This window comes from Styela clava, chromosome 10 (genome assembly GCF_964204865.1).
Source record: "Styela clava chromosome 10, kaStyClav1.hap1.2, whole genome shotgun sequence".
Classification (NCBI taxonomy): Eukaryota; Metazoa; Chordata; class Ascidiacea; order Stolidobranchia; family Styelidae; genus Styela; species Styela clava.
This window is the reverse complement of record NC_135259.1, coordinates 5,470,666-5,490,088: the sequence shown is the minus strand read 5'-3', so window position 1 is coordinate 5,490,088 and position 19,423 is coordinate 5,470,666. Positions and strand designations below refer to the sequence as shown.

The 19,423-nt window shown below is 31.8% G+C and overlaps 2 protein-coding genes across 2 annotated transcripts; one reads left to right on the top strand and one right to left on the bottom strand.

The window, feature by feature from the left end:
* LOC120337922 (complement factor H-like) lies at positions 1–8,597 on the bottom strand. The gene is made up of 22 exons (XM_039405831.2): positions 8,448–8,597; positions 8,021–8,218; positions 7,751–7,918; positions 7,364–7,549; positions 7,089–7,274; positions 6,717–6,902; positions 6,363–6,548; positions 6,086–6,286; positions 5,488–5,685; positions 4,728–4,925; positions 4,383–4,586; positions 3,732–3,929; positions 3,440–3,637; positions 3,035–3,232; positions 2,576–2,773; positions 2,138–2,332; positions 1,776–1,973; positions 1,500–1,697; positions 1,095–1,289; positions 674–859; positions 405–590; positions 1–144 (listed from the first exon to the last, which is right to left on the bottom strand). Exons 1-22 carry the CDS (start codon positions 8,518–8,520, stop codon positions 131–133), a joined length of 3,948 nt encoding a protein of 1,315 aa, XP_039261765.2. The 5' UTR covers positions 8,521–8,597; the 3' UTR covers positions 1–130.
* A 4,697-nt stretch (positions 8,598–13,294) lies between these two features.
* Positions 13,295–18,564, top strand: LOC120337923 (complement factor H-like). Its single transcript, XM_078117168.1, has 12 exons — positions 13,295–13,519; positions 13,965–14,144; positions 14,354–14,539; positions 14,971–15,138; positions 15,333–15,515; positions 15,653–15,838; positions 16,174–16,359; positions 16,814–17,002; positions 17,301–17,486; positions 17,617–17,802; positions 18,015–18,167; positions 18,413–18,564. Exons 1-12 carry the CDS (start codon positions 13,447–13,449, stop codon positions 18,562–18,564), a joined length of 2,028 nt encoding a protein of 675 aa, XP_077973294.1. The 5' UTR covers positions 13,295–13,446.
* Positions 18,565–19,423: the final 859 nt, after the last annotated feature.

Genomic DNA, 19,423 nt, shown 5'->3' with positions numbered 1-19,423 from the left:
TGCTGAAAATTTGTTTATTGCTTACAATTAACATTATCACGTTATGTTATACATTGCAATAATGTCATCAAATTAATTACAAAGCATTGTAAAGTTGTGTTATCTCCAATCTTGAGTGTCTTTAACGTATCTAGTAACGGTTATCTGAAATAAAAAACAAACGTGAAAAGGTATTCGAAGTTACTATTTATTTAATCGTTTGAAAACAAATGATTTAAAGAAATATTTTTATTAAACAACGAGGTACGTAAGACAACTGCAGACATTTATTCGGGTATTTAAACTTAAATATCTAAAGTACGGCCTCCGTTATAAATTATAAACAAGAAAATACACCATGAAGTGAATAGAGTATCAAAAATAATTTAGCTTCTTCAAACATAGACTGAGTAAAGTTTACCCACTCATGCACATCGGGGCAGAATAATCCCACTCTCCGTCATTCTGACATGTTCTGTACTGATATCTTTGCTTCTGATATTTCATGTAATATCCAGTATAACATTTATATGAAACTCTTTCTCCATGTTCGTAGTATTTCTTCATGGGCTCATAAGATCCATACCGCATATCATTCGACATACAATATCCTAGAATTCAACAATTTATTATTTGAAAACCCATAAGATATACATAAAGACTAATGATTAATATTTTGTTAAGTAATACTTACTATTGCACTTGTAAGGTGAAGCAGTCCATGTTCCATCTTTCTTACATATGGCATAATTGTATTTCATATTAGAAGGTCGATAATATCCGTGATCACATTCATATTTGATCCATTCTCCTTCCATATATTGTTTCTTTGCATATGATTTATGATGATAGTGTGAACGTTCGGGTGCTTTGCAATATTCTGAATACACGGAAGATATATGAGTTTTATCAAACTTCAACAATCGTGATGTTGTTTATTAGTTTATAAAGTTTAATAAGTAAATAAAACAAAAAATGTTTTAAATTTTTTGTTTTAAAGTATTAGCAACACGTATGACTAAAATACGCTATTTTTAAAAAACTGAAAATACAGCAAAGAACATTGCTTGCTTTATTAATTTGCATCAACTGAGGTAATATATTACTGGACTTACTTTTTGCCATAGTTTTGCAGGTTGGAATAACATCCCATTTTCCATTTTCTTTACATGAGCTATATTCCATTTGATAACCTGAATATGATCTGTAATATCCATAGTGACAAGATATATAGACCCGATCAGCGTACTTGTAATAAGCTTTCATTGGAGAATAGTCAGCATGATCAACCTTCGGAGCAGAACAGTATTCTACAAATGTAGAAAAAAAAGTTGATATAAAGAATATTTTTTGATAATTTTTCCAAATCTCCAAAAATAATGTGTTTGAAAATTAAATGTTAGAACGAACAAACACTCAACTTCAGTGACATATTTTAAATTATAAAATTGGCATTATCATTTATGATAATGATGTTTTGAATTTTCAATCTGAAGATTTTGAATCGTAAAACAACATACTTTTCTTCATATCCATACACATCGGATGTTTGTTATCCCAGTTTCCATCAGATTTGCAGGTGGAATATTGATAATTATTTTCATGATATCTCATACCATAACCAGACTTGCAGTTGTAATACAACTTGTCACCAACGTTGTATCGTGATTTCATGGGATAATATTCACCGTGTTTCATATAAGGAGCCATGCAGTATTCTGTAGTAAAGGAAATAAATTATTAGGATGAGTCTAATCGATAATTTATACCAAAATCAATTTATGTTGAAAACTTACTCATATCGCGTTTCATGCATTTTGGAGCTTTTTTATCCCAATTTCCATTCGACATGCATGAACTATATTCATATCTATCTCCATCATATTTCATGTAGTAACCACTTTTGCATGAATACCAGACTCTGTCTCCATAACTGAACATTTTTCTCATTGGTTGGTATGAACCATGCATGATATATGGCATCTGGCAATATTCTGTTGAAAACCAGAAGATAATGTATATTATCATGAAGAAGATTTTGACACGTGTTTAAAAATGAGTAAAATACAAACAAATATGCCGGTATGTACAGTAAATTCCCGATCTTCAACAACTTTCTCATTATTTGCCTTAAAAGATTGTAAGTTGTTGGACGTACTTTTTCTCATGTCCATGCACTTTGGTGCTTTTTTCTTCCATTTTCCATCCATACAAGTGTTATATTCGTATTCTTCGTCATGATAATACATTTTATATCCGTAGTCACATTTGTAATACATTCTTTCACCGTGACTATACATTCGCATTTTTGGATAATACGATCCGTGGTGATAATCGGGTGGGTAGCAATATTCTGAAGTCGAAAATTTATATTGTTTAATTTTGGCTAAATAGTTAGTGTTTTGACCTTGTTGTTATTATTTATTAGGTATATTTATTAGAATACATTTTTCTAATATTGAAATCTTCACTTTTAATTTAGCTACCCAAAACTAATCGAATTCAGAAATGCGTTATTGTCAACGCCAGACGGATGGTATCTTATAGTTCGATTTTGATCGATTTATGATCAACAAGTCATATTTTCAATACTCACTCATCTTTTCTTCTTTACACATTGGTTCTTTTGGATACCAATATCCCCCTTCCTTACAAGTGCTGTATTCAAACCAATCATTGTCATAATATAGTTTGTACCCTCTGTGACATTTGTAATAAACTTTATCTCCGTATGAATAATAATGTTTGATGGGATTGTATTCACCATGTTTGATCTTAGGAGAGTCACAATATTCTGTGAAAAGAATATTGATATTACTTGAAGTTAATGAAAACAATCTAAACGCTGAATAAAAATGTTTTTTCTATTACAGGTTACAGCTTTTTTTTATTGGATTCTGCATTTGACTGAAATAATCACGTTATCAATTTGTTAAAGTTCTTAAAAAAAAAATGTTTAAATGTTCCATAATTTTAAATATCTCTACACTCTGAGATCTTTATGGATAATCAATATCAATTTATGCTTAATCAACCTATAACTAATAAGTCTTACTTTTTTGTGTCTTCATGCAATCTGGTGCTTTGTATCTCCATTTTCCATCATCGTTACATGTGTTGTATTCAAACCAATCTTTTCCATATTTGAGTTGGTATCCTTGTTTACATGAATAATACATTCTATCACCAGGATTGTACATTCGTTTCATTGGTTTATACATACCGTATTGTATCATTGGTTTGTCGCAATAATCTGAAAAGTTTTAGAAAGAACATGTAAAGCTTTTCATCTCGTAGAAAATGTTATGACTGAAATTTGAATAAATAAAATATTGAGTAAAAAATCATCTCTGCTAATAAAATTAGTGATCTATGTTTTAGATTATTTATTATTAAAATTTAAACGTTTTTTAAATTGATTTTATTCTAATTATTTTTATAAATTAGATGGATATCTTACACATTTTGTTGCTTTTACACATTGGGTGTTTTCTGTCCCAATTTCCATCTCGCATACAAGTGGTATATTCATATCTCTCGTTTTCATAATATATGTTGTATCCATAATCACATTTATATCTCAACCTGTCTCCAGAGTTGTACATTTTCATTGTGGGATAATAAGATCCATGTTTCATTTGAGGAGCGTAACAGTAGTCTAAACACAAAATATGAGAACATAAATACGAGAATGAAAAACAAATCAAGTAGTACAGTTCAATTTCAATTATATAATCAATATATAGCCTTACTTTTATACATAGATTTGCACATTGGTGCAGGATTATCCCAGGTTCCATCATAATTACAAGTGCTGTATTTGTATTCTTTGTTTTTGTAATATGTCATGTATCCATCTTTACAATAGTAGTATACTTTCTCTCCGTGACTGTAAGCATTCTTCATTGGACGCAGATTTCCATGCATGAAATATGGCGCGTGGCAGTATCCTAAATAAGCGATACGTTAGAAATGGTTTTTATAGTGTAACATGTCAATAATTTTTTTAATTAGATAACAATTCCGAAAAAGATTTTAGGGTATTTATTTGGAACTAATAGATTTTTGTATTTTATCCCGACGAGAAAAATATATTTCCAATCGGCGAGATTTTATCTGTATATGTATCTGTATTACGTAAATATCCAAAATAAATAAATGTTAATATCGAAAACGAGGAAGGTACAATCAACTCTAACAAATAATTTTATTTTTAATTAACTTCACGCCCCTTTGCCAACGCCCACTCTTCTGGGCCACTGTGTTTGAATCATCCTGCGATATAATCATTGTTCAATAATCTGGCATATTCCCATTTTTCACGAGGCTTAAATCTAAATTTCCAATGATTTTCCTGTGGCGTGTGTAATATAACATTTTACTCATGAAGATCATTTACTTACGTGTGTAACTGTGTACTTTCATACATCTTGGTGATTTGTAATCCCAACGTCCATCTTTTCCACAAGTTCTATATTCATACCAGTCTTCGTCATATTTCATTCTGTATCCTTTGTGACAGTCGTAATAAATACGATCTCCAACACTGTATCTCTTCATCTTTGGATGATAATCTCCATGCATGTATTCCTCGTGATAACAATATTCTTAAAATAAATTTTGTAACATGAAACATTTGATTGGAAAATAGTTTTTTTGCTTTAGTTTATTGTTTGGATAAACGGAAATATTGCCGATTTTGCATTGACCACCAAATCTTATATTAATTGTATTAAAAAAATTCTTACTCTCATGTACTGCCTTGCATTTAGGTGGGTTGTAATCCCAGTTTCCATCTTCATTGCATGTGCTGTATTCAAACCAGTCTTCATCGTAATATTTCTTGTATCCATCTTTGCAACTGTAGTAAATGCGATCTCCTTTGCTATACATTTTCTTCATAGGTGAATAAGATCCATGGTTGATGTACGGCTGCTTGCAGTAGTCTACAAATATCAACATAATATATACTTATTTTAAATACAAATCAATCTAGGGGAATAATTAACAATCCTTTTTTATAATTAATTGCGTGCTGAAAACTTTGAAAAAAAAAACGTGTAAAAATTTTAATATTGTAAATGTTAGAAATATGTTGATTAGAAACTGTGGATCAATAATTTCGGACTTTTATCTCCATTTTTTACTCTATAAAGAAACAAGAGAGCTATGCTCAAATATATGAACACGTAGCGCCACATATTTTTAATGACGCCATAGCAAAAAATAAAAGCAATAGCCTTCTGGAGAAAATTCCATCTTTCACCACTAAAAAACCACTATTTTAAAGCAATTGGTCCAGTAATCAAAGAGAAAAGTGATTTCTTCAAAACGATACAAAGAAGAACAACAAGAACAACATAATATTGAAACGATCGTTATGTCCAGTACGTGTCCAAATATAATATAGACTGATCATTTCTTATTAGTAACTCGTATGTGATTCTACTTCCCAGGGCAATATTCTTCAACTCTATCACTTTGCATAGTCGATGAAATGCTACTTACACATTTTTTTGTCCATACAACTTGGAGCTCTAAAATCCCATTTTCCATTTTTCATGCAAGTGCTGTATTCAAACCAGTCTGAATCATAGTGAAGCTTGTATCCATCTTTACATTGGTAATATACTTTATCATTGTATGAATATCTGCTCTTCTGTGGAGAATAACTTCCATGTGGCATATGAGGTGAATCACAATATTCTAAATGATAAAAATGGAAGTTGATATCAATGTGAAATAATAATATTATATACTTGTATATCTGTCTTATAAAACGAGGCAAAAAAGATCTGATTTTAGTTTACAAAATTTGATAATCGTTATTCCCTATTTGAAGAAACACGTCAAAGAGTAGATTAAAACAGAATAGATTAGTTTAAAACGTCTTGAATTTCTCTACAACATTGTAACTGTCAAATATTTATCATTAAATAAATTATAAAGCCCAAGCCTCCAATAAATTTCGCAGTGTTCTGTGTCAATTAAATACTGACTTAGTATATCATAAATATTTCGCTCAAATTCTTTGAATGGTTTTCCAATCTTGAATGAGATGTAATTCATAATTCATATTTTTAGTAGTTCAAAAAATAAATCGTACTTTCAGCACTTCTGCATGATGGTTCTTTGTAAAGCCATTTCCCTCCCTTTTGGCATGTATTGTACTCGTACCATTCTTCTCCATAAAACAGTTTATACCCGTCCTTACAACTGTAGTACATACGGTCACCAACGTTGTATTTTCCGGATTTGGACTTAGGACTGTATGATCCATAGCTTATTTGTGGTGCCTTGCAATATTCTGAAAACACCAGTTAGTTTGTTACATTTTAAACATACTTAGTATGTTGGTATTTTACAAAATTCGAACTACTCACTTTTACACATCGGAGTCATGCGATCCCACATTCCATGTTTATTACAAGTATTATATTCGTATTTTTCTTCTTTGTAATAAATGTCGTATCCGGAATCACATTCGTAATACATTTTATCTCCATATTTGTACATATCTTTCATTGGCTGATATTTACCGTATTGCATTTTATGTGCTCTGCAGTATTCTAGAAGAGTTGATACATTTGTCAGGTACTTTTCATATTATTACGAATACAAATCATTTTCAATCTACAAATTACATATATTCAAACTTTTTCTTGATTAACTTATACCGAATTCGTTTTATTTTCCAAATCCTCCTAATTCTTACGAGTTATTATCAGTGAACTTACTCATGCATTTGTAAGGCTTCTTGTCCCAATTTCCATCGGATTTACACATCGCATATGAATAATCATAATCGGAAGGTTTGTAGTATCCGTCTTTGCATGAATACATCATTTTGTCTCCATACCCATAAACTTCTTTAGAATATGGCATATGGTAATAGTCGTCGTAATCTGGAGCTGTGCATCGCCCTGTCATATAAATAGGATATCGTTAATAGCAAAGAAAGATTCCCTTCATGTATAAATGATTGCATCAAATTCATAGGTTGTAACGTGGATATCACTGAATATCTAAATACATGTTGATCTAGCATTTCATATAGATGTTTCCGCAAATTTATACAATCGTTCGAAATTTATTATTCTTAGTCTTACTTTCACATTTGTATGGAGATCGATTCCATTTTCCATCGGACATGCATTCTGATTCATAATAATTATATTTAGAAGGTTTGTAATAATCTTCTTCGCAGTAATATTGCATCTTCTCGCCATGTTCATAACGTGATCGTCCGTACGGTTGATGATGAAACATTTTATAATCGGGAACTTCACAATATTCTACGAATACAAACAGGATATTTAAAACATAATAAAATTATAAAAGTGCCAGATTCACGAGATTTCGAGAAGTTTGAAAAATAACATACTTTTACACATTGGTTTCTTTTTATCCCAATAGCCATCTTCACCACAAGTTGACATTTCATATTTTTCTCCTTCATAATATTTATAATATTTATCATTGCAAGAATATTTAATACTATCGCCATGATAATAGTACTGTTTCATTGGTTCGTAGTATCCGTAGTTCATTTCTGGTTTCTTGCAATAATCTGCGGTAGAATGTTCAGTTTATACGATATATTTTAATAAGTTATAATGGTAACAAAATGTCAACTAATACCTCTAAGAAAATGTTTCCAATGTAAAAAAATAACACATAAAAATCAACAAAACAACTCGGTTTATTATTAAATGTTTTATGGTCACCCGTAACTATTTTGCTATTAGTTATATACAATTTGGCAACTTACCGTAGCATTTGGAAGCTTGTTTCCATTTACCCTCCATACTACATGTTGAGTAGATGTACTTTGAGGAATACCCAGGACATCGGTAATGGACCTTGTCGTTGTAATGGTACTGAGGCTTAACCGGATAATATTCACCGCCGAAAAATCTACTTGGACTTTGGCAATATTCTTAAAAATAAATAAATGATTTTTAGAAACATTTTGTTGCGGCGGAGGGTACATTAAGTTACTTTAATAATTGGCGTTCTAAAGATCAAAATGCTAACATACTTTCAGATTTTTTAGCGTAACATCTTGGAATTTGTCCGTCCCATGAATTTCCATATCTGCATCTGATAGTTCTGTCTCCTTTCATTTCGTAACCACTTTTGCATTGGAAATAGACGACACTTCCAATTCTGTATCGACCATATATTGGAAACTCGGATGATGTGGCGTAACCGTGCTCAATTTTCGGCGGATAACAGCCTGAAAGTTACAAATAAAAGTATTAAATCAATGTACTATGATAGTTTGAAAAGTGTGTTAGACGGCCCGATATGCTTATACCAGTTAATTTCAATTGTTCAGTTCAGTTTGAAACTAAACTTATATTCATGATGTTTTTCAACCCAAACCGTAAATCAGTCAGAACACAAATACACTAAAGAATGTATATCACATTGAATTATAAATAATTTAAAATAAAATATCTTACTATCAGCACGAATGACTTGCAGTAGACAAGTCATTGCCACTGACAATAGCAGCAATGAATTAGATCTTCGCATTTTCTTCTTCCTCCTGAGCTTCCTCAAATGCAAGCAGTTTCGTTTTGGAGAGGGTCGAACAATAATTTGTAATTGCCTTGTTCAATCTTCTTGATGAATCAAGACGATATGATTTTGATTCAAACCGTTCCGACTTTTATATGTTTTTCACTGATCACGTGATTTATTCGAGGCACGTTAATCGTGACAGCAATAATATTGAACAACAAGTGACGATTATTTATTTTTTCTTTTCAAACGTGATTTTATTTCTTTTAAACGTGGCGCGATGTTACGTTCTGATGTCATTCACGTTGTTTAGGAATTCATTAATATAATAAATGTTATTTGTACATAATCCGATTTGTTTTGGGTATTTTTATCTTATTATAAGTAGTAAGTGCACAATAGTCATCGTGACATTGTGAGTTTTATATTTTGTATCATGAAATATATTCGAATTTTTTTTTGTTTGTTTATTAAAAATAATTGAGTGAACGCGTAGTAAAGGAGGGAAACTATTTAAATTTATATGGTAGTATCTGTATGTATAAGTGTTCAGTAACTGGTTCTACAGAAGCAATGAAAGTTTACGATACTTCAAGTGAACGTTAAAGCTGCAAAAGTCCAAATTATCGAACTGCAAACCTTATACGAGTGGGTCACTTGTTGGAATTTTTACCATATTCAGCCCGATCTTCGCATCAGTCATTGGAATTACAGAACCCACTTCAAATTGCGTTTTCATAACTTCACAACTATATGGTGATATTGAAAAAGGTGGTAGGAGACTGAAAAACTTTGTGCATGTTTTGAAATAAATTGCATTTTGCATATCAATTATGTTTTTGGGAAATAGTTAGGCTTTTTTTATATCAGTGGTTCTTGAACTTTTTGCACCGCGCCCCCTTTTTGGAGATTGTCAAGTCTCGTGCCTCACCTCAAAATTAACTAGCTAACAATAAGCTACGAACAACAGATAGTAAGGCGAAAGTATGTTTTGTTCAAAAAACACAATGACAATACGTGGATGGAATGAACTAATGAAAAAACAGATTCAAAATGTAAATATCCAATTGAGGCGGGCAATATCGAATCGAACAAATATATATTTATTTTTATTCAGCTTCACTCTACCCTTGCGGGGCGCGCCCCACCGCTTGAGAAGCACTGTTTTATATTATACAAAACAAAAACTATTTTCGAATATTCAGTCAATGTCAAATACTGAATTCAAGAACTTACAACTTTTTTATTATCTTATTTTATATCTATGCTTATTAACAATTGTTCCATGGTTAAGTATTGCAAATTCATCACTTGAATACAGCTACTACACGAAATAGTATGATTGACAAAAAATTCATGTGAATGTCACAATGCAAAAATAGACTGTAGTTTAAATTTTTACAGTAGCACGAACAACATTCGTGGAATAGTTAGCACGAAACAAAATGGCCGGTTTTAACAACCATAATCCTAATGAATGAGTTCATATGATTATCTGCAAATACGTGCTATACTTTGTAGCAATTCGGGATAGAAAATAAGCGAAGTTATTTTTATCTGTTTGTCTGCCACCACATACCAGTGCCTAAGGGGAGGTAAAAATAATTGTGCAAAGTCATTGAGACATTTTTCCTGTTTTTGAAATCAAGTATAATGTCGTAATACAGTCGTAAAAGACAAATTTAATTCAATTTAAACAAATTTATTATCATATGCTTCACGAAAACCATGTTTGTTCAGTGTTCACCAACCAATAGTGCAAAACAACGGACTGCAGTATTTTTCCGTCTAACAACTGCCTTCCAAATTTTTTGAGGAAGTTGAATTAATGAAATACGAAGCATAAGACGAAACCGAAAACCTCAAAAATACTAACATCGTGTCCCTTCAATATACGAGCATTGAGATCGGCGAGAGCTTACATTAACAAGCAAGCGCTAGAAGTTTTTAGCTTCTTTACTTGTAATGTTAAAACATCACAAATTTACATTTTCAAAACTCTCAGTATATTATATATTTTAATGCAAAAGGCATGAAACGAAATAGGGTTTACCCGATGCATTTTTCATGTTTTGATGTAGCTATATATTGCTTAGTGTGGCATTTCGAAATGAGTTTGCTTATAATACTAAATTTCTACTTTGAGCAATATTAATTACTATGATCTTTTTACGACACCAAAGATTATTTTAATGTTGGCTGGATTTCATAATAAATAAGTCTAATAATTCGGAAAATATTGATATGGCTTTGTCATTATTTTCTTCTGCGAGGCAATTTGTCAACGTTATTCTTTAAATTAGGTCGCGGACGTCGGTGTTGCTTTAAATTGGATGAAAAAATTAAAGATGCGAACAATTGTGTAACTTTATCGTCAATTCTTATCATATACGCATATTACTGTCATAAGATTTTCGTTATATAAATATGGATTAATTTATTGTTGGACACTTGTCTTTCGTGAAAAGATTATTTACCTTAGATTATTCTTTAAATTAGTTCTATTGTGCCTTCACTGTAATTCCATTGTTACATATTATTAAATTCACCGCAATCTTGTTTGAAACGTTTGAAACAACTACAGTTAAAACAAGTTTATTCTTTATCCATTGCGAAGTAGGTATTTATAAGAAGTGTAGTATGGGTTAGTTATTATCAATCCGTAACATTGCATGAACGTCTCATTTTTAGTGCCTATGTTTAATTATTTATTCCTTTAGAATTTAGATTTTAGTTTATTGTAGATAGTTGAACTAATCATATATTGTCTCAAGATGTGATAAAACATGAAAAGCAAAACAAAATGGCCGATGCACTATTCACAAAGCTAACATGGAAAGCCATGTAATTATGTTTAAATACGTGCATCACTACGTAATAATTCGTGATTGAAAAATAATGGGTTGTTTTTATTCGGTAGCTTGCCGCCACATTCCGGTGCCCGCGGGCAGGTGAATTCATTTATTTTATACAATATTTTTGCAAAGTCACTAGGAGGTTGCCACGTTTTTAACGCCACTATCAAGAATATCGTGATTTATATATTTATAATTAAGAAAAATTTATTCGGAACGTTATTCTCGATATTCGATTTTCACATGCTACTCAAAATTGTTTGTGGCAATTGTAGACTTCTCTTCCAATGTGGCGCGTCCCAGCAAAGCCACGAGGCGATTCTAACGCAATTGCGACCGCTTATTATTATAATCGCTAATGCTTCTGTTCATCCAGCTTCACTATATCTCATTGGCAATAATCGGTTTACATAACTTCATAACTTGACGGAAAACTTGTGTTTTTTAATAACAAATATGAATGATCAAAGAAGCGTTGTTCCAGTACCTAAATTGTCAACACTGTTTCACAACTAAAGCTTGTTTCTATAAGTAAGCGGTATCCAAAATTGTGTCTATGGACACGTGATGCCCGCAAGGTGTCTTGCATAAACATGGAAAATGTTCTATTAATCGTTATCATTTTGCAACTTACATATAAATCCTGTTCTTGAATCACCGTAAACATAACCTCAACACTATACCCTGTAAAAAAATTACTATTTATCATTCATGTTATTCGAGCAACGCGCGTTGCTATCGAAGACACCCCCACTATGATTAATATGATTTAGAATTTGTTTAGTTGATCAAAGTAATAGATATAATATGGGCAATCAAAATTTAAATACGATGTCATGTTTATTTATAATCATATTAGTAAAATCTTTTTAAATTGCATCTCAAAACAGCCGTTGTTTTTATTTGCTTCTTATAATTTGTAATTCGAATTAAAGGCATGTCATGTTAAATTGTTTCTGTATAATAAAATACAATGTTGATTATCTTTTGTCGCGATTTGAACTGATTTATACCTTACATGCACTCGATGCTTGTTTTATCATAATGGTTATTGAAAGAACATGTTTGTTCATAGTTCTTTGGTGAGTGCGTCAGGTATTCTACACTACATTATGGGAAACGGAGTTTAAAAAAATACTAGGTTTTGTACTCACTCTGTACAAGTTTTGTATGTAAATATAGTTTATATTGAATATTTATGATTTTTGTTCGATAAGCTCTTTTAATTTTTTTGAGATGATTGAATATTGCCATAACGAACTATGAGCGATTTTTTCAACATTCTAAGGCTGACGCAGCTCCATTTTATCTTTACATTTGTTAATTTCATAATTAGAACAAAGGAAATTATTGCCTCTAGCCATTGTCAAAAATAGGTCAGAAAAAACAAACTCATTTTGTCTAGTCACTTTTTGTACGTTCACGTTTCTTGTCGTAGCAAGGTTAATATCGTGATCACATAATCTATATGACATCATGACTATAAAGTTTTATTTTTCAAACAAAGACTAGCTGTACAAAATGTATTTTTGTGCAAAAATTTCACAAAAATTTTTCAACATCACTGCACAAATATAATTTTTCATTTATTTTTTTAGATAATATTATTCATGTTTTTTTTTGTAATAAGCGTATAAACTTACCAAATACAGTTTTAATCAAATCGTAAGATCCCCCACTCGTAAAATACATTTAATGTATCTGAGAAAGTCAAAAATTTAGAACATTAGGCGACATAAACTTTGCAAGTTTAACGGGACATACATGGGTTTATGACATTGCAAATTAATTTCTAACAACATGAACATAAGAATGACTACGTAAAATTCAAATTGAACTTCCCAATATGTTTTTCTCAACGCCAACCTTTAATTCAGGTGAAGATCATATCACGATTATGACGTTCGATCATGAAAATAAAACAACTCTTGGTATAAATTGGAAATCTCCAGACTTCAAGATCATATATTCTGGAAATTGAAACTTCTAGGATTTAATACTGTTTTAAGGCTCTTGCTATTCTTCAGAATAAAAGTGAAGAACTTACATTTTATTGAATAAGATTCGAATAAGTCGCGGAAGAATGAAAACACTTGTGATAATTTTAACTGTTCTGCCTATTGTACTAATTTTTCAACTTTGTGAAGCTAACAAACGTAAGTATGAATATTAATTTTGTGGTGAATGACATTCTATTGTGAATTGAGGTGTAACGTTGAATATTCTAGGTTATGTCTTTCTATGCTCTGTACGGTATGATAATTCCTTTCTAGCATGCACTGATATTGTGAGGGAAGACGATTAAATTTAACAAGCCAAGTTCAACAATTCAAAGACGTTATAGCTTAAACATCTAACAATCAAAGTGATACAAACAATTTTGAAAAACAGTGAAATACATTTTACTCGGTTCTTGTCATCTTATTATAGAATATTTCTTTCAACTGAATAACTTGATTACTTTGTAATAAATGTAACAATTTAAAATTGAATGATAAACCTTTCTTGTGCAGTAATTTATACTTTTGACAATCAATTCGTTTTTATATTGTAAATTGATGCATAAACAATTATTTCTTTAATCTATATATTTCGTTGCAGCCTGTGAACAACCTTTTATAAAAAGTGGTTTCTACAAAGTTTCACAGCGACCAATTCGAGGTTATTTCCGAGATGGTGTGATCATCTCATACTCGTGTGATAATGGCTACTATTTAGATGGAGAAACGAAATCAAAATGTATGAATGGACATTGGTCGACTCAATTACCTCGATGCATAAGTAAGTACTAACTGAAAATCCTTTTTTGGTTATTTTCTCACCTCCTATACAAGTTTTCAGAACACGAAAAGTGTATTTATTGCTGAAAATTTAGAAAACTTGACAAGAAAGCAAAAAAATCAAATAAATTTTCTGTTTAGTTTTTTTTATACATCAATTACCTTCGCGTAACTTGCTTTTAAATCATTTTGTATTTTACTATTTTACAGAAGCATGTGAGAGTCCCAACCACATTGTGTATAACCACGAGGCCTACGGTGCCAAGCTCTACAAAGTTGGAAGCAAAATTCATTTCAAATGCATCGACAACTACTACATTCCATCCGACGTAGGATACACGTCTGCAACTTGTACAGAAGGGGGATTGTGGGATCAAGAGCCGTTTTCTTGTTACAGTAAGTGATTTTAAAATTTCATAGAAATTTTCATAGCACTATCATTTAGTAATGTTGGTACATTGAAATGATATTGCTCAGTCGGATGAATAAAAAAGAATTCTGTTTGTCAGTGCTTTAATTCCTGTATTCACAAAAGATTTCGATCGCGTGCGTTCGCGTCCATTCCCTTCAGGTAAAAACTTCTTTCCTTAAATACCTTTATGGACAGTGACAACTTGAATTGCTCTGAGTTCAATGTCAGTTAGTTACTACTAGCGTATTGGTAGTACCAATTGATAGATATCTAGCTTTCAGTGGGACGGTGACGGCTTCCAACTGCTATGTAAGTAACATATTTTAAGTGAAGGCTCGAAAACGTGCTTTTAGCAAATTTACATAAAAACTGCTAACCTCTAACTTAGAATGTTTGTCCATTTACATATTTTTAGAACACTGTGAAGATCCTGATAAATATATAGCGGGTGACTTCTCTCCGAAAAAACCTCAGTATAAATATGAAGAAATTGTTTACTATGGATGTCCAAGATCAAAAACAAAGTATGCTTACGCCCACTGTGAAACTAATGGGAAATGGACTCAGTCAAAGATATGTCTAGGTAAGTTTTTTTTTCTGTTTTGAATGGGTAATGATAACCATTATCAATAAACATACTATATCTCGCTTATCGTTTTTGTTTAATAACGATGAGATCAATTTTTTTCTCTTTTTATCTGGAAAATGATGGCAAAAAAATATTGTATACACGGTGTTTTTGATATATCATGCAGTCTATTATTCAAATTCGTTCAGATTATTGTAAACCACGTTCAATTTCTCACGGAGACTACACGCCAACATATAAGGCTTATAAATTCAATGATAAAGTCGTCTACAAATGTAACAACGGATACTATGCCCATCCACACAAAGACGAACATTATTCAGTTTGCCAGAAAAACGGACATTGGGACAAGAACGTGCCTGTTTGCAGAAGTATGGCATTTTTAATATCCATGATTAAATATGTATTTACTACCTGTTAAAGTCTGTTTCAAAACGAGGGCTTGTTTTAAATCGCTTTTTGTCAGTATCTTTTGTATTTATTCTAATATATTTGTATTTTCTATTAGAATACTGCGAAGCCCCTTCACATAGTACTTATTACTATAATTCTTTTGACAAACAACTTTACAAAGCTGGAGAAAAAATTTCGTTTGAATGCCAAACTGGATATTACGCACCAAAACACATAGAATACGACCATGCAACTTGCTTAGAAAATGGCCTCTGGGATCAAGAACCGTTTACTTGTTACAGTAAGAATGTTATTGCATTTCAATATTACTGCTGAAAATATTACTTTGTAATATCATTTTTAATCAAGAAATGTTATGATTACATTTCTTCAGACAATATACGAATCGCTCAATAAAATCGATTTGCCTTTTTTAACCGAGAACTCTTAAGAATATACTTTGGAAACTCGGTCACAAACGGACGGTAGTTAATTTAGCTTGCATTTTTTCATAACGTTTCCAATATGTTCATATACACGTACCTAACATATCAACATAATATAACTTCATGGTCATCTTCTATCTTTGCTGCTTTTATTTTTCGAACCAATTGAAATGTTCATTTATTTATCTAGAATACTGTTCTCCACATAATATTCAAAATGGTGGCTACATTCCTGTTAAACCCACCTTTAAATACGACCAAAAATTGTCGTACACTTGCGATCATGAATATTACTTGCACTACAATGGTAAAACTTACGAAAACAATGTCTGTCAAAAGGATGGCAGTTGGAATTATCAGCCTCCCGTATGTTACAGTAAGTAGATACACACAAATTACAGAGTTATTCTGACAAAGGCATCAAAATGGCGGATGCACATAAGAAACTTGTATCCTACCTCGAATATAATATACTCGACTACCTTTATGAATAAAGAATTCATAATGTTAACTCTTCAAATTGACGGTACGAAGCATTGAACAATCGTACTTATTTTCATTTAGCTAATATTACTCGCATTGTTTTTCTAACAAGTGGCATGTATTATATAGTTCCCAAATAAAATGCCTATTTCATATATTACAAAGTATTGATATGAATGTCGCTATTTCAACATGATTTTCTTCAACTTAAATATGTACTTTCGAAATTCGCGCCTCACTTTATACAAATATCAGTTCTCTAATTTTGTGTATACTTTGGCAAAAATTGTTCATCATAAAAGGAATCGTAACCTATATGTGCTCACTTTATTTTATCAACTTCACAGAATACTGCGAAGCACCGCTGTATTCCGATTTCCATTATGAAATGGATTTTAAAAAAATGTTGTACAAAATCGGAGAAGAAATTCAATTCATATGTGCTAATGGATATTATGTTCCGTCAAATATTGACTATGAGTCTGCAGTTTGTGGAGCGAGTGGATTCTGGGATCAAGATCCGTTTGTTTGTTACAGTAAGTTGATATTTCTGATTGAAAAATTTGTCGAATTATATGCCATTCACACATTTGGAACTGAATATTTCAATGCTTTTATAACAACTATTAAACAATTATTAGTTTTTGGCGTAATTTTGCATCATATTCGGAAACATACAAAAAAAAAATACAAAAACATTTACATCCGCTATGCTTTTTTATTCTTTATTTGTTCATCTCATCTCGGGCGAATTAGTTCAGCTACCCTTAGAACAACAAATCGTGGAAATATTAAACGATTGATACTGAAAACCGTACAAACTTACAATTTCAGGATACTGTCCATCATATGTACTACAGCATGGTATTTTAAAACCAGAGTTGAAATTTCACGATTACAACACGAAGCTCACTTACGAATGTTCTGAAGATTACTATTTGTATTATGAGAAGGATTTGTACGATCACAATATCTGTCAGACGAACGGAATATGGACGTATGAACACCCGGTTTGCAAAAGTAAGTAATCAATAACCCGTAAAAGCTGATTATTGGCGCCTTGTGTGACAACTAAATTTATTCCGTCAAATGATTTATCAGCTTTTTGAATGCCGAATAAATGAACATGTGTCTAACATCTTTTTTATAGAATCTTGCATTGCACCCGACTCCGCATTATATCACTACAAACCATACGAAGTTACTTTGTATAAATACGGTGAAAAAATAGAGTTTACGTGTACAGACGGATACTATGCACCAAGTCACATCGACTACAGTTATGCATCTTGTGGAAATGATGGACTATGGGACCAGGAACCCTTCAAATGTTACAGTGAGTTGTTATAATAATTCCAGTATCGGTTCAAAATAAAACTAACTATGCATAGTAGCCTATATTTTCATCCGGCGTGAAGGCAGGGCCTAATGTTGTCTATGTTATTGCACGATCCTAAGCCACGTGTTTGAAGTACATGACAAAGTGCCTAGTATATAAGTATTTTCCTACAGAGAGAAATTATGGTTAATTTAACGTTTGATTTTCAGAGTATTGTCATGTTCCGGAGCATTATGCACACGGACGTATCCACCCTAACAAAATTGCCTTTAAGGCTGGAGAAAAAGCAGTTTTTAGTTGTTCTTCAGGATATCGATTGAACGTTAATTATAACGTTGTTCTCTGTGATAAGTCATGCATAAGTAAGTTCATAATAAAACAGTTGGTGATAGTTTTGCAGTATAGCCCACAAACATTAAACTATTGAGTCCTTCGAGTTCTAGACAAACTTACACAATAAAAAATCATTTTATAAGCAAATCATGTGCCGGTTGTCCTAGTCAAACTGCTGATTCATGAAAAAATTTATTTCAAGATGTTAAAACGGGTACATATGTCTTATATGAGGCACGTCTTTGAATAAAAAAAAATTATTTTAATTTGTCAGCATTTGTCGCTCAAGGCCTAATTGATTCAAATTTAACACAATATTTCTTTTATTGTAACAGAACACAAGGTTGTGAAAATAGTGCGCAACAAGCACTAATATTGAAGATCATATTCAGCAAAAATAGGAATTCAGTTGGCGACGAATCATGAAATAATAGAAACAGCAAATGTTAAGTTCTTGCATAAAAATGTTCGTCTATGCTTGATTACAATAAAAATTATTCTTTGATGAACTCTGCTTCGATTTTTGTCTTCATTATCTTTGCCTCGACAGAAGTAGGCCTACATTGAGAATTATCTCTTCTTGAAAAAGCTACAAGTGTGTAAGCTTAACGTTACTCCAGTTACTATAGAGAGTGACCAAACGGGAACAGGCCTTTTTGATGAAAGTGTTGGCGCTTTAACTTACAATTATTTTAGAATCCAGATTATCAGCACTGTCTGTAAGATAATACCTGGAATGAAAAAATCTGCAAAAACGCTACAGTATATAGGCTACCCATCAAATAAATACCGCATAGAAAACACACACATAAGAATCTTTGCTATGGGTTATGTAAAAAATTAAAATCACAGCATAAAAACCCTGATTGTCTTGTGGCGAGGAAACATGAACTCTAATGTTGTGGGTACATATATTTCAAAGTAAGCGCTTAGAACAGTGGTTGCCAACCGTATATGGTACCCCTTTCTGAGGTTTTCAGCACTGCCAGTGTGGGTATATACTTTTCTGAGTTGGCCAGTTACAGATAATAGAATTGGTCACTGCGCCGGATGCTCAAAACTTCATATCAAAAACTATGAATAAAAAACAGTTTATTTACAAGAGCTAGTCCAACAGCTAGGCTAACGTTTATATAATAATAAAAAGTACAATGTAACAATCCGGGTCAATGTGGGCCGGACGAAACACTTCGTGCGGGTCGTAATTTGCCCACACCTGTTCTAGGCCAATTATTTTGGTAAAGCTAAAGGCAACGTAACTATCGTTCAATTTCCGTTTTTTTCG